Raw genomic sequence first — 15,429 nt, forward strand, 5'->3', positions numbered from 1 at the left:
TACCTTACGCCACTCTGTTGCAGGTTCGTTTCGCGTCGTTCGCCCGTTTCGGAACAGGCAGACGGTGTAGTGATTGGACGTCCAGCAGATGTCATCAGTGAGATGAGTTGTCAAACGGTTCATAGAGCCGAACCGTCCCCTACATTTCGACAGTGTTTCGGAAAGCTTCGATCTTGTCCATCACTACGAATATTTGTTTCGTTACGACTCGTCTATGCATCAGAAAATCGACAGGGCTGAGTTCACGACTGCTGAGGAGGTATGTCTCGTCAGATATAACGTATCGCAATGTTTAGATTCCTTCAACGGAAGAGATCCTCATGTTGTTGCTCGTCTCTGTAGCACACTTTGTGTCTTCCCTTGTCTCTTAACGACGGGGGAGGTTGTGCGTCTGTGCCCGACAAACACCCCACAGCGAAGCACTGCAGCTCTGTAGACTTGTTTGATCGCCTTGTGAATAGTTCGCATATGTGATGGTGAAGGTCGGCGATGATCAAACAGTGGTCGTTTTACATTATTCGTCTTGGGCTGACGTGTTGTGTAACGTGACGGTGTGTCCTGGAGCGGTGTCCTGGGTGGACGGGTTGTGGTGTTGTTGGTGGGCATCGTGCTGCTGTCCAGTAGGATCCGTTCGTGGTTCAGCATCGCCGACCCTTTTTTGGTCAGGATCGATAACGTAGCGTGGTGGAGTTGTGGTTGCACGTTGTTGACGCATTGGAAACGACACCGTGCTTATGCTTTATGCGTGACGTAATGACACAGCCTTATCCGTGATAATATATGTAATTCGTTCAACAAAGGTAGGCAGCAACCCGATTTAATGTCCTGCAGTTCAGCAGGGTCCACCCATTCCCAGCCCCCGAATACGGAGCCTCCTGCTGACGTGCCACCAATGAATGTCTGTAGCAAATAAATGCATATTTGCGCGTTGTTTATGTTTGGATTACCACTGGGGGTTTAAACCTATGCTTGTTCCATTCTCTATCGAATGCCTAAACTGTAGCTATGTATTCTACTTTTATTTTTAAGTCAGATGCTGTGCTCGCATGACTCATGGTTTTACACAGTTCCCTGTGTGTGTGTGTGTGTGTGTGTGTGTGTGTGTGTGTGTGTGTGTGTGTGTGTGTGTGTGTGTGTGTGTGTGTGTGTGTGTTCGAATCCAGTGTGCAGTTATTTCTAACTATAAAGTGTGTGGGAGAGCTTCCGGCATTTAAGATTGTGTGTGTGTGTGTGTGTGTGTGTGTGTGTGTGTGTGTGTGTGTGTGTGTGTGTGTGTGTGTGTGTGTGTGTGTGTGTGTGTGTGTGTGTGTGTGTGTGTGTGTGTGTGTTCTCTTGAATTGTAGGTGGAACATGGTTCCTAATCAGACCCATTGGACACGACTGATCATGAGATGTGTGTGGTTGGATGTGTGTGGGTGGGTGTGTGTATACTGAGGCTCACTTTATGCAGACACTACCCTGGTCAGTTTCAGCGTGTAGCATCACTTCAGCCCGCTGTGCTCTCCACTCCCTTTCTCTTCTCAGACTCCAGATGCCCTAAGATGCAGCGTCTGTCTGCATTTGTCTAGAAGGACGCGAGAGGGAGCAGCACAAGCAGCCAGACGCCGCACAGGGAAGAGGGGGGAAAAAACACGGACCTTCCCCCAGTTCCAGCGTGCTGAAATGTTAGGAGCCCGCAGCAGCAGCCAGAGAGCCAGCTCCCATTACCCCAGTCTGTGCAGGAGGAAAGTGTCCGGTACCAAGTGCTTTAGACTGTGCTTGCAGAGGTCCTACTACGGGGCTTTGTAAGGTGCAGGGGGAGTAGAGGAGAGACTGGTCCGTTCCCCCCACCTCCCACCCACCCACCTGCAGCAAGAGGAGTGCTCTCTGGAGGAGCCCAGATGGAGTGGTCACTGGGAAGGGTGCGGGAGCTGGTGGCCGACGGGATGCAGTCCATACGGGACTGCGAGTCGAGCGCTGTGGGCACGGCGGCCTGCCTGCTGCTGCTCTTCCTGTGGTACTGCTACCGGGTGGGCCGGGAGCACGGCTCCAGTCCCCTGCGCGGCCGCTACGGCGCCGAGTCCGGCCACCTGCGGGCCGGCGTCCTGGGCGGCGCGGAGGCGGCGGGCGGGGCCAAGGCGCCGCCGGGCTCGCTGGACGAGCAGAACGGTCTGGCCTACTGCCAGTCGGCCGAGTGCTTCCGCTGCACCGCCCCCGGCGAGGGCCTGAACCAGCGGCTGTACCACAGCCTCCAGGAGTACGCCAAGCGCTACACCTGGTCGGGCATGGGCCGTGTGCACAAGGGGGTGCGCGACCAGGGCCGGTACCTCTCCAGCCGGCCCACCATCCAGCGGCCCGAGGTGTTCTTCCTGCCCGACCTGCCGTCCGCCCCCTTCTTCTCCCGCGACGCCCAGAAGCACGACGTGGAGCTGCTGGAGCGCAGCTTCCCCGCCCTGCTGGCCGAGTTCGGGAACGTGTACAACCAGCCCCCCGCCCGCAGCGGCTCCCCCCTGCCCCCCGGCTGGAAGGCCAACAGCACCCCCCACGGCCAGTGGTGGACCTACTACCTGGTGAACCAGGGCACGCCGCTGGCGCTCAACGCCCGGAGGTGCCCCCGTGCCTGGAGGGTGCTGGGGCAGCTGCGCACCTTCATCGCTAACAACGTGTTCGGGAACGCCTGCTTCTCGGTGCTGTCGCCCGGCGCCCTGATCTCGGAGCACTACGGGCCCACCAACGTGCGGCTGCGCTGCCACCTGGGTAAGCTCAAACCAGCTGCACCCTGGGGACTCAATGAACAAAGGGCATCTTATGTTTGTTCGATTCAATCAATATCTATTAACAGTACCGCTTTGAATCGTTTCAGAATAGCTTGAGTGCAATGCTGTTTTGTTTTCATTCGAATAGTATTGAGTATTATATTATTATTATATATTTATATATTATATGTATTATTATTATTATTATTATTATTTTAAAGACATGTTTCTCCCATTCTCATGAAAAAGATTGTATTCCGTCACTCAATCCTATCAATTTTTCATTGTGCAAAACTTCTTGTTTGAACGTTACGAGTGACCCCTGAGGTGTGATGTGTGTGGACTATGTGCTACTAGGTCTCAGAGTGACCTCTAATGTGGGATGTGTGTGTGTGTGTGTGTGTGTTACGTGCTGCCAGGTCTCAGCGTGACCTCTAACGTGTGATGTGTGTGTGTGTGTGTGTGTGTGTGTGTGTGTGTGTGTGTGTGTGTGTGTGTGTGTGTGTGTGTGTGTGTGTGTGTGTGTGTGTGTGTGTGTGTGTGTGTGTGTGTGTGTGTGTGACGTGCTGCTAGGTCTCCGCGTGCCCTCTGCCTGCGAGCTGGTGGTCGGGGGGGAGCCGCAGTGCTGGTCCGAGGGGAGCTGCCTGCTCTTTGACGACTCCTTCCTCCACCGAGCCTTCCACGAGGGTACTGCCATTTACATCACAGTTACATCACTCTATAACATCACATACATTTACCTCGCACTATTACATCTCGTAGAGTTACATCACTATAACATCATATACAGTTACATCACTCTATCATCCCAGTTACATCACATTTTAACGTCCCATACAGTAACATCACACTATAACGTCCCATACAGTAACATCACACTATAACGTCAAATACAGTAACATCACACTATAACATCAGTGAATCACATAAAGCTACATCACACTAACATCACGTCCAGTTACATCACACTATAAGATCCCAGTTACATCACATACAGTTACATCGCACTATAAAATCACAGTCACATCACACTATAACATTTAAAATGCATCATGCTCTGAATCACGTCCTTCCACAATATCAAATAGAACGGTCTGAGTAACTAAAAGAACAACAAGAACATTATTTCACAACTATTTACATAGGCTGTAAGCCTAACATTGTTTGAGGCAAGTGTGGATGTTAATGGATGTTTCAATGTTGGTCATGGTGTTAAACCAATTAAGATTCATTAATTTATAGATCAAGACAATCCTCCTCGCTGTTTGTGTGGCAAAGATATCAGGGTCATACCAAACGGGATATTTTTTAATTGATTTCAGAATAACGGCGTGAGTAGCTCCACATTTTCGCCATCCTTTCAGAAGGCTTGGTAATCCAACAGAGGAGTGTCGAAAAATATGCAGGCTCAGCGCGTTTATTTCGGAACCGTGCCCAACTTTTGCCGGTGGAAACGCTGATATAAGCGAACCGAACCGCACCAGGCACCACTCGACGGAAACGGAAAAGAGACACAAACTACCGCAACGAACAGTAAACGCACCGCTCGGTGGAAACGAGGCATACGACTGAGCGCCGGGTTCGTCGGTTCTCGTAGCCTAAACTTGAGGGGATAACCACTCCCTCCGGGCTGCTCCAAAGCCAGGCTTATGCTTATTGGTTCAAAGCATACTCTGCTCCAGCCGGTTCGTGAATGGACGTTGACGCGATCTACATCCCTTAGCTAGTCAAACCCACTCAGAGGAGGACTTTCCTCCTCCCTCCCATTGAACCCCATGTTATTCACCGGCCGCCAACACTTTGGGGGAAATTAATGGGAGTCAATGGAGGCTGAGGGAGGAACGTCCACCCTGAAGTAATTGTCAATAGGCGATAGGTGGTGTTACTGTCCCTTTACCCAGCGAAACAAACATACATATACAAAGGCATTAAAGTATTCATATTTAAGGGTATTAATTCATTACAGTATTCTGGGTAATCTACATTTTTTATTCTCAACAATGTTAAGGAGGATCTTCCTCCCCCTCTTCCCTGGAGAAGCCTCCACTGCATCACACTATAACATCACATACAGTTACATCACACTATAACATCACATACAGTTACATCACACTATAACATCACATACAGTTACATCACACTATAACATCACATACAGTTACATCACACTATAACATCACATACAGTTACATCACACTATAACATCACATACAGTTACATCACACTATAACATCACGTAGAGTTACTTCACACTATAACATCACGTAGAGTTACTTCACACTATAACATCCCAGTTACATCACATACAGTTACAACACAATATAACATCATATACAGTTATATCACACTATTACATCACATACAGTTACATCACATACAGTTATATTACACTATAAATTCACATACAGTTCCATCACACTATAAAAAAAGCATGCAATAAAAATTGTATACACAGAGTTCTGTGTGGCCAGAGGAATCAGAAGGTTCATATTTTATTAGTGGGGGAACCACTTCAGTTGTTGTTGTTGGCGAGTGTACAGACTACAAAATGGGTCCCCCTTGAAATATCTCCAATCAGGGAATATAAACAAGGAAAGTGGAGCCCGGTGATTGCAGTTTATATCTTATGTTGCTGCAGCAACAAACCATCGGGTGGGAGTTGAACTCAGTGTTTTGTGTTGCTTCTGGCCAGGCATTGCAGAGGACGGCCCCCGGGTGGTCTTCATGGTGGACCTCTGGCATCCCAACGTGGCCGCGGCTGAGCGGCAAGCACTGGACTACATTTTCACCCCGGGTCGCTGAGACGGGGTCCAGGGAAGAGACTGCTGCTGATGACGAGAAAGCGGGCCTGCGGGGGCTTCACCCCGCCTCCCACCCCCCGCACGCTCAGACCCACTGTGTACGATGTGCTCCTGCCCGCAAATCTTCTTCAAAGGCGTCCCAGCGAAGTATTGGGCCTCCTCTATCGATGTGTATGTTGCTTGATTATTTAATTTCTACCAAATGGCCTCTTGAAGATGTGATACCACCATATTCCTTTTAGCCACTTTCAGCTGTAACTGTGAACATTATCCCATTGATATTAGTTGATGTGTTAATGGCCTTTTGGTGCGTGTGTGTGTGTGTGTATATAGCTCAACGGCTGCAATGGACGAGATTTGTCGGTGTTGATTGCGAGCACGACAGTTTTACACTGCAGATTGGTCTTTCGGGGGGGATGTTCATTCGACACGATTTAAATGTTATCGGTTCACTTCAGTGTTGCCCTCGGAGAAGGAATAACCATCATCACTAACACTATGATTCTATAGGAAACTAGGCTGAACACTTGAAGACGATCACTGTTTTCTAACACTTTAGCGCTTAGAAAGGGCTACGAGATATTCGACCGATGTCCGCTGAGTAGGCGATTATGTATACACCTTTTTATTGTCAATGAATCAAAACATTGCGATGATGCAATCTCCTATAACACAACTTTCAACATGTCCCACTTGCTACGGGCTCCTTTGCTATTGGTTGGCACAATACAACAACATTGTGCTTCACAAACTAACACAATAGTTGTTTTGCACAGATAAATATTAGGATAAACAGTTTATAGTCAAGTGGATTGTGGCACTGGTTCGACCTGAAAACCCAACAGGGATCAAAAAGATTTGATGACTGCTTGCCTGTAGGATTTCAAAATGTGTTATACTTTTCATGATAAAACTCCACTAATAATAGTACATAAATGACACCATAATCTGTCTGGGAATTTTGAGCCCACGTTGAGGTTCAGTATTCTGATGGCATCCTGTTGGCCATTGGGTGAGGTGTTTGCGTAATGATTGAATCAATTCACATACAGAAAATAGCGCAAATCTCTACCTCTGTTCAGAAATGTACAGAAAACAGCCCATGTTTCCAACATGATCCGTCGGTTCAGTAACATACAGAAAATAGCCCCTGTCTCCACCGTTATCTGAACCGTCTGTCGGGAAGGTGATAGCGGATGTCCTCTCTGAAAAAAGAAATCGATACTGCTTTCACAATGCATGGTTAGATAAGCACATTTTTATGATAAAATTGTGTGAGTCAGCCTTGTTCTCTTGTGGCGGTGGAGGTGGAAGAGAAGGAGGAGGAGTGTTTTTAGTAGATTTGACTAAACCCTTGTACTTTGGTTGTATTTGATATCAGGTTTGTACTTGCAGTAGGCAAACGAAAAATGTCGGTTGATATGTTTTTGAAATATTAACTATTGTAGCTATGGTGTTGTTTATTAAAAGTAATGACATTTCACTCAATATTTTCGGAAACAGTATTGCATTGCTTTTGATCGTTGATTGGTAGATTATTTAAACGTGAGTTGATATCTTTCTTGTTCAGTGGTGTTTTCCGTTAACTCAATCTGGTATTTTGCAGCATTGTACGGTGATGTAATCAGTTGTTATGGCGATCCCTAATTCTTATTGATCAAATCATGCGTGTATTGAATTTTCCCCACCCATCACTCAAAAGATCCAATCAATTCATAGAGACTGTTTACAAGTATTCTTAATGTATGGAAATTGTTTACAATATTAAAACGCGTTGAATTTTTGACGATGTCCATTATCAGGCCTTACAAGAAAAGCACTGTCAATTCACTTTGTAATAAAAGCTGTGATTCTTGAGCCTCCTAAGAGGGCATCAATCCTTTGTTTACAGCTGGATTATGAATTATAGGAATCAGGAGTGTGATTGTAACTCATGTTAGTCTGATTTTCTTTCATAAATTGCATAGACCATGGTAACTAGTCCTATAATAAGCGTTTGTGTGACTGAATCGAATACGCTCCAATAAGCCTTTTAAATTATGAATCCATTTGGCAAATGATTGACATAATCTGAACGTTTTATTATGGAGGAAAAGGATTTACTTTTCTTTGAATTGATATGGTAACTGATGTCGTACGTGTGGGGTATTCTGTATTATATTGGAAATCTATAATTACAGCATATTTCTTTAATGTAGTGGCTGGCCAATATATCATCTCTGATTTGATCCGTGGGTCTAAACAGAAGCCGCTCTGATCAGATGTGTGGATAGGCTAACGATTGGCTCTATACAGTGTGGCTCGTATGGAAAAGCAACAACTCTGTTGACCTGATGAAGGGAAAGGTGTACGCGGCGTCACGCCCTTCGAGGCGCTCTGGCTGCGCGCACCCGCGCCGCGCAGTCAGGCGGAGGAAGGACGCGGGAAGCAAGCAGCGCACCCGTGCATCTGCAGTGATGCACGAAACCGCTCAGTGATGAGCTGGCGGCAGGTAAATGCAGACCAACCACTAGGCTACACAGGAACCAAAAGACTGTAGGAGATGAGCTCCTCTTTCCCCAAGTCTGAATCCAGGACATCCTTACTGAAATCATCGACCAGAGGACCCTCGTCACACCTCGATCGCGCGCCCGAGAGCCACAGGAGTCACCATCATCACCACAACCACCACCGTCCCGCGGCTCTAGCGAGCGGCCACCCGGCGGATGAATCCTTCTGGTCGGCACAGTGCGACGTGAGACCCCCGTATCACCACTCTGCCCCAGGCAACCGGGACCCCGCGCCCCCCCGGGACGGGAACCGGTACCACTCCCCAAAGCATCACCACCGGGTGTCCAGCGCTCCTTCCCAGGAGGAGGAGGAGGAGGACCATCCGCAGGATTCCCGCGAAAAGGAGCGACTTGTAAGAGAGAGTTGCAAGGCATCCAGAAGCACCCACCGACACCACCGCAGAAGGCCTGACCGGGATGAGCCGCCTCACGCACCGCAGCGGTCCTACACGCACAGCGTCCGGACCGTCCCCAGGATCCCGTCTCTGTCCGAGACCGACGACACGGCGCCGTTCTTCAAGCGGACGGACCGCCAGGAGCCCGCGGAGTCGGGCGGCGGTGGTCCCGATGAAGGGCGCGCGCCGTCCCCCTCTTCCCTCTCACCGCCGTCCTCCAGCCAATCCTGCCGCCGCTCGCGCAGGTCCAGCACCACATCCTCGACCATCGGGTTAAATCTGCGCACGGTCCTGAACTCTCTCTTCGGGCAGGTAAGGCACTGGTTTGGGGGCCGTTGGCGTAAGTTTAAGTCAGGCTTATGCATCCATTCATTCATGCTGCCCTAGAACTTCATGCATTTCCTCTGATATGTGCATAATGTGTGTCTCTCCGAACAAAACCGGTATCGTTGCGTCTGTAGCCCATGAACTTGAGAGTGCTCAAATAACATAAAACAATAAATGACAGTAGGCCTACTCAGGGTAAAAGTTGTTGCAAATGTGAAGCCATACTGAACGGCGGTCCCCCTCAGTTTCAGTCAGTAGCCCTACTATTGGGGCATAAGGTGACCTAATCATACATACCGACCTCATTTAGTACTAATACAAAACAAACAACACCATGGTGGGTTTATAGGCCTATATAAGTGACTGAGATGATTTAGGAGACGAGAACCTAGTAAGAGGATGATACCTTGTTGTTGTTTTGGTTTGTGAACCAAGGGGACAGAAATGCTTTCCCTTTCTTTTGAAATAACGGGAAACCCTAAACATACACACACACCTCCATCATCCGCCTTTCAGACAGGGCTCCAGAATGTAATTACAGGATGAATGCATTGACCTTGAGTGAGTACTATCACCCTCTCACTCTCCCCCCCCCCAGCAGCTCCCCCGTCAGCGAGGTCACTATGACCTTGTCAGGTTCTGCAGCCAGAGGGCACTGGTTAATAGATTGTTAGGCATCTGTGTGTGTGTGTGTGTGTGTGTGTGTGTGTGTGTGTGTGTGTGTGTGTGTGTGTGTGTGTGTGTGTGTGTGTGTGTGTGTGTGTGTGTGTGTGTGCGCGTGCGTGTGTGTGCTTGAATGTGTCTTTGTGTGTTTCAGAAGGTGTTATTGCTTGTGGTATTTAAAGAAAGAGCCACATACAATTTAGTTTGAATGATAATAATAACAATAATAATAAATAAAATGTATATAGCGCTTAATATGGTACTCTAAGACGCTTATCATGATCTTATGTGAGATTGTGTGTATCTTTGAATCATACAATACATCAAAAGCAAAGATGGTTGAAAAGTGCCACAGCAATCATGGAAAATATTAGCTTTGGAAAAGTCCAAGCCCATTTATAAATTCATATAATAATATTCAACCAGATATGATTTACTTCTATTTCACCATGCAATTTTATAAGCCTTTCTCAACACCGATCATTGTTGCTTTTTCCTTCCCCCTTTATTATCTCTCTCTCTCTCTCTCTCTCTCTCTCTCTCTCTCTCTGTCTCTGTCTCTGTCTCTCTCTCTCTCTCTCTCTCTCTCTCTCTCTCTCTCTCTCTCTCTCTCTCTCTCTCTTTCTCTCGCTCTCGCTCTCCCTCTTTCTCCCCCACTTGCACTGTCCCCCTCTCTCCCTCCCCATCTCTCTGTCCCTCTCGAGTGTTGGACATGCTCGAGTTAGAGTTCACAGTGATTGGAGTAAATTGCAGTTTGCTATTCTCTCAACTGATCCTCAAAGCAAATATAGCATTTGATTTATTTTTATAATTATTATTTTTGTATTATTATGGGAAACGGGCTAGAATCTCTCCTCATGAAGGTAAGCCATTATCTTTCTCCCCCCTGGTCACTGTTGAATCTTCTGTGATTTAATCGGGAGAAAATGTAGATGTGGAGTAAATGTTAATTCTAGGAACGTTTTAAGCTCTGCAGCCTCTAGCTGAGCAACCATCCATTGTTTCAACAGTAAATTACCACTCTAGATGGTCATGTTTTTATCTAATGTAGCTCAAGTTAGAAAAAGAAACGTTTGGGTTTAGCATATGGAGTTGTTATTTTCAACCACCCCATGCTTTTGTTTTTCCAGTGTTGCAAGTCTACAAATCAAATCCTCCGTTCATTGTCAGTTCACAGTGACGTTTGCGTGAGTAATATGTTGTCAAACTTGTTTCAAATCATGACGTTTGACGACGGCAGATTTTAATATTTTAACCAGAGCAAACTCTGCTCAGTTGGCGTAAGTCATAATTAATTTCTTCTGCGTCTTCAGTGCACAAAAGGCTGAACGTCACGTTGTTATACCGTGTGGTGTGTGTGTGTGTGTGTGCTTTTGCGTGTGCGTGTGCGTGTGTGTGTGTGTGTGTGTGTGTGTGTGTGTGTGTGTGTGTGTGTGTGTGTGTGTGTGTGTGTGTGTGTGTGTGTGTGTGTGTGTGTGTGCTACGGTCTGTGTGACAGCATGGGGTAGCAGTCCCCCCCACGTCACGGGTATACTGGTATGGTTGAGTGGAAACTTGGCCAGCTGTTTCATTATTGACCAGCTCACGTCATACTTTCCACCTTGTCCTCTTGATTTTTAAATTCTTTCACACTCTCACAAAAAAAACACAAAGCCACGGTTCTCTCTCTTCTCTGATGTTTCCCGTCCACTAAATACCATCAGTTTTTTTGAGCCAGGAGGAGAGCAGGTTGTAGATGAGCATGTGTTTTTGAACACTTTATTTTTTAAGAACACATAATATCGTGTTATTACATTCCGAAAGTAGTACCTCCGCTACTAGGATATATAACAAATATATAAGTCCAATATTTCTTCATTCATTGAAATAAGGTTATTTACATTGACACTATAGCCAGCTTCTAGGAGTGCCTTGGCTCCCTCGTCCTTTTGAGTTCTCATTGTCTGTGGTTCCAGTTGGGTCTGAGCGTTGTGTCACAGAGTCTGTGTTTTGTTTACATTCTGCCTTGCTCCTGCTTTGACCCTCTGAAGGATCTGGTGTCTCTCTCCTTCTCTTTGTGTCCTTTAATGGTGGGCTTCATAGTAAGCTCCCCAGACAAACTGGTGTCACACAGAAGCATTTCTCGGTTATTGTTTTGATAGGGTTCCTGGAAATATCATTCAGTGAAGTACCTGAAACGTCGCTCCCAGATCCAGCGAGAGTCCATTCCGATTAGGATATTTGTTTGCAATACGGTGTTCTGCTATGATTCACAAGCAGGCCCGGAGATAGATTGTTTGTTATGGAAGGGTTTACCCGTTTGTCTTTAGGGTTGTCGCGAAGCTATGGGGTAGTATGTTGACTGTCCATAATGGGAGGCCAATGAAAGGTTTTGTGTATGTATGTGTGTGTGTGTGTGTGTGTGTGTGTGTGTGTGTGTGTGTGTGTGTGTGTGTGTGTGTGTGTGTGTGTGTGTGTGTGTGTGTGTGTGTGTGTGTGTGTGTGTGTGTGTGTGTGTGTGTGAGATTATCAGCTCAATTATTTTTCTAAACCTTCTTCATATGTCATTGCAGGACCGAGAGCTGAGGCCAGAGGAACTGGACGGTATGCTATGTTTAGTAATTCAAATTTTCATCTACAATTTCAAGGTCTCAATAAAAATGTATTCGCAAATATTTAGCTTCCTTAAATTTAAGTTGTACATAATGGCGTTTAGAAGAACAAGAACAAACTCACAGCATTTAAACAACTCAAATTCGATTTTTTAGAAACAGCTCTTTCAGATTTGAGAGTTTGGGATGTTCAATATTTTAGATTATTATATGAGAAAATGGAGAACTCAAATAGATTCATTGAATATTTGTTTAAGATTCACCATATTTATTCAGTGTTGACAAAAATAAAAGTAATTATCTCTCTCAACCACTCTGTGTGATTGCTCCACAGAGTTGCGGGATGCTTTCAAAGAGTTCGATAAGGACAAAGATGGCTTCATCAGCTGTAAAGACCTCGGGAACTGCATGAGGACCATGGGATACATGCCCACCGAGATGGAGCTCATCGAACTGAGCCAGCAAATCAACATGAATTGTTAGGGCTATACATTCTATGGTTTCCATACCAAACCATTGAACAACATGCTAATAACATTGTGCTCATTGGTCGTTACTGTTTTCTGATTACATCCAACTTAATAATGTTCTTTGTTTCTGAAGTGGGCGGACATGTTGATTTTGAAGATTTTGTGGAGTTAATGGGACCCAAACTTCTGGCTGAGACCGCGGATATGATCGGTATAAAGGAGTTGAAGGAGGCCTTCAGAGAGGTAGGCCATTCCCGACAGACACTTTGCAAGTCAAATGATGGCTGCGGTCAGCTCTGAGCTTCTATTGACATATCTCTCCTTTCTATTGTTCGGTGGGTCTTTATCTCTGCTGAACACACAGTTTGACACCAACGGGGACGGGGCAATAAGCCTCTCTGAACTGAGAGAGGCAATGAAGAAGCTGCTAGGTCAACAGGTGAGTGTTCCGTTGCTTCTCAGATATAACTTTTCTATGGCTACACCCTAATTATTGCTGTTATACCCCAAGGTGCATTATTGGCTAAGACGGCCAGTTAGGGCTTTAGACAAGATACATTTAGAAATCTTGCGGTGAGAATTTGAGAAAGGAAATGTGTCCAACAAATTTCTAAACATTCATTTACCACGCCATTTATTTTCAGCAGGTGTGTCCTAAAGACTTGGAAGACATACTCAGAGATGTGGACCTGAATGGAGATGGGCTGGTTGACTTCGAAGGTAAACTCTCTTATCCTTCCTCCCAGTGGTCAGTTAAAGTCCTCCATGTTTGTAGTTCTTCATGATCTCCATCCTCCTACCCTTCTGTTACAGAGTTCGTCCGGATGATGTCTCGATAGGACAGACTGATTGATCACATTCTGTCCAGTCCCCTTTGCCCCATTTCCCCCCCCCCCCCCCCCCCCCCCCTCATCCATCCATCACCCCGGGTAGCGAAGCGAGCAGCGATGCTAAGAGCTCTGAGCCATTGAAATACAAAGTCACTGGATTAAACTAAAACTGCTTGAACTTTCTAGAGGAGGAGGAAGCAGAGGAGGAGTTCCCCCCCGTCTTCTCAAAAGGTTCACCTCGAAGGGTGTTCTTCCTTGAGATGCTCTCAGTTTAACTGAGGCCAAACCTTTTTGTAGCGATGGCAGATGAGATTGTCAAGGACGAGGGGCGATCCTTTTGCACCTCAGTTCTCACAAGCTAAATAATAGGATTGTCAATGCTTTTCGTTTCTGTTCGACCTCGACATGGCAATACAATGTGTCCCGTGAAATATGTAAAATATATATGTAAAGGAAGGGTTGATGGCCACGGTTTGGGTCTATGTCAAACAAGCCATCGTCTTCTCCACCTGAATGTGACATGGCTGATTGTCCTGCAACCAAGAAGTCTGCTTCTTACGTAGAGTGCATCACTGCTGTGTATCTCTGTAATGTGCCACGTGTTGAAACTCTGTAGTTTGATGGAAGCTTACTGTTTTGTTTGTACGTTAGCTCATGAAACCAGCAGCTGTGGTGTTTCACATTGAAAACTGTCTGATACCAGTTGTGTTTGTAATTTCAGATGTAAAATCCAAACCTGTGCAGGGTATATCCAGTGCATCTCATAATACTATCCAATGTGTTCATCTGACAGGGGTTTCATTCAGATCCATCGAGCCCCTATCTTCTGTGTCACCTGGGTTAACCTGTTGATCTTCTAATGGGGGTGTGGTCCAAGCAAGAAGAAATGCATGCTGGGATATAGTGAAGTCAGCAGGTTGCCCTCACTTAAAGTCAAGGGGATTGTACAAAGGGGGCAGGAGTTCCCCAGGTGATGGTAGCTCTGCACGAGTGTCTTAGCAAAAAAAATGTGAATACCATATGTTCTTTGGTTGTTTACCAAATCATACATATCGGCTGTGCACAGGATATCACATTAAAATGAACTCAATAGCAAAAATTTTCCCGAATCGGAGCACAGGACTATCTGAGACAACCGTTCTGCCTCACACTGCCTCTTCCTCCTGGTCTGGGGGAACCACAAGACACTAACACATTGCGTTCTGATTTATTCCTGAAGTAGAATGGATTTACTGTCGTAGCTGTTTGGTATATCGAATTATAAATGTTGATGTCTTTAGTGGTAAATGTCATGCATGCCAAAGAGAGGTTTAGGAATTGTAATATGCACATTTGCATTTGTGTCATAAAGAAGAAGCAAAAACGAATCTTGCCAAGATAACCCGAGGGTATCAACTGATGTTTACACTGAAACACAATTGAGTGTTGTTCAATGGGAACACAATCTAGATAAACACGCAAACGTGATTCTGTGATTATCCTTTGATGAACTCATGTTGATCAACAAATAACCGTGTTAGTATACTATTGTGTGGGTGTGTTTGCGTGAACACGTGTGTTCATAACATTTGGAGCTCTACGCTAATCAAGGTGCGAGAGGTTATTTTGGTCATACAAATAAGGATACACTGACTACGCCCACAAGCGACTCAAATGTCTGTTACTACGGCAACAATACCCATGCATATCTTTCGGCTAACCAAACCCAGAGTGCACCGCGTGCACGCTGTGTTGGACTCGTCTGATTGGGTACGATTCTGAACATTCCAAAGTTCGTGAGGATCAAACTCACAAGACCTTTAATAACGAACGCATGTCAACAATTGCTGTTATTTTATACTGTAATTTCGAGATGTAGGACTATTCCTTTTGTCGGGTTTTGTCTCCCGCTGATCCAATAAACAAATTGCCTGCTATTTATTCATTCATGAATTATTATTATTATTATACAAACATAATCGTTTAGGCCTACGTTTTTTGTTCATGTAGGCCTATGCATGAAGAATTGTCGAAGCTGGGGAAAAGACGCCGCCAAAACCCCAAATCTATTAATATGAAATATACATTT

The 15,429-nt window shown here is 45.9% G+C and overlaps 2 protein-coding genes across 3 annotated transcripts; both read left to right on the forward strand.

Moving 5' to 3' along the window:
• Positions 1 to 7,402, forward strand: asphd2 (aspartate beta-hydroxylase domain containing 2). The gene is made up of 4 exons (XM_030359181.1): positions 1 to 259; positions 1,525 to 2,736; positions 3,309 to 3,422; positions 5,428 to 7,402. The coding sequence occupies exons 2-4, from the start codon at positions 1,881 to 1,883 to the stop codon at positions 5,535 to 5,537; spliced, it is 1,080 nt and encodes a 359-aa protein (XP_030215041.1). The 5' UTR covers positions 1 to 259; positions 1,525 to 1,880; the 3' UTR covers positions 5,538 to 7,402.
• Positions 7,403 to 7,914: 512 nt separating this feature from the next.
• On the forward strand, positions 7,915 to 15,281 carry cabp1a (calcium binding protein 1a). Of its 2 annotated transcripts, none has more exons than XM_030359179.1 (7): positions 7,915 to 8,792; positions 12,023 to 12,053; positions 12,396 to 12,539; positions 12,665 to 12,774; positions 12,896 to 12,970; positions 13,179 to 13,251; positions 13,345 to 15,281. In XM_030359179.1, exons 1-7 carry the CDS (start codon positions 8,079 to 8,081, stop codon positions 13,368 to 13,370), a joined length of 1,173 nt encoding a protein of 390 aa, XP_030215039.1. In that variant the 5' UTR covers positions 7,915 to 8,078; the 3' UTR covers positions 13,371 to 15,281. The 2 variants fall into 2 exon arrangements, with proteins under 2 accessions (XP_030215039.1, XP_030215038.1); XM_030359178.1 differs by having other exon boundaries at positions 7,916 to 8,792; positions 13,176 to 13,251.
• Positions 15,282 to 15,429: the final 148 nt, after the last annotated feature.

Source organism: Gadus morhua, chromosome 6 (assembly GCF_902167405.1).
Source record: "Gadus morhua chromosome 6, gadMor3.0, whole genome shotgun sequence".
In the NCBI taxonomy this organism is placed as follows: Eukaryota; Metazoa; Chordata; class Actinopteri; order Gadiformes; family Gadidae; genus Gadus; species Gadus morhua.

What these genes read in the sequence shown, in the direction of transcription:
- asphd2 (XM_030359181.1), top strand. Translation starts at nt 1,881, where the DNA reads ATGGAGTGGTCACTGGGAAGGGTGCGGGAGCTGGTGGCCGACGGGATG. An exon ending in GCGGCTGCGCTGCCACCTGG is followed by an intron (nt 2,737 to 3,308) that starts GTAAGCTCAAAC and finishes ACGTGCTGCTAG; the next exon opens with GTCTCCGCGTGCCCTCTGCC. An exon ending in CCACCGAGCCTTCCACGAGG is followed by an intron (nt 3,423 to 5,427) that starts GTACTGCCATTT and finishes GCTTCTGGCCAG; the next exon opens with GCATTGCAGAGGACGGCCCC.
- cabp1a (XM_030359178.1), top strand. Translation starts at nt 8,079, where the DNA reads ATGAGCTCCTCTTTCCCCAAGTCTGAATCCAGGACATCCTTACTGAAA. An exon ending in GAGGCCAGAGGAACTGGACG is followed by an intron (nt 12,054 to 12,395) that starts GTATGCTATGTT and finishes ATTGCTCCACAG; the next exon opens with AGTTGCGGGATGCTTTCAAA. An exon ending in AGAAGCTGCTAGGTCAACAG is followed by an intron (nt 12,971 to 13,175) that starts GTGAGTGTTCCG and finishes ATTTATTTTCAG; the next exon opens with CAGGTGTGTCCTAAAGACTT.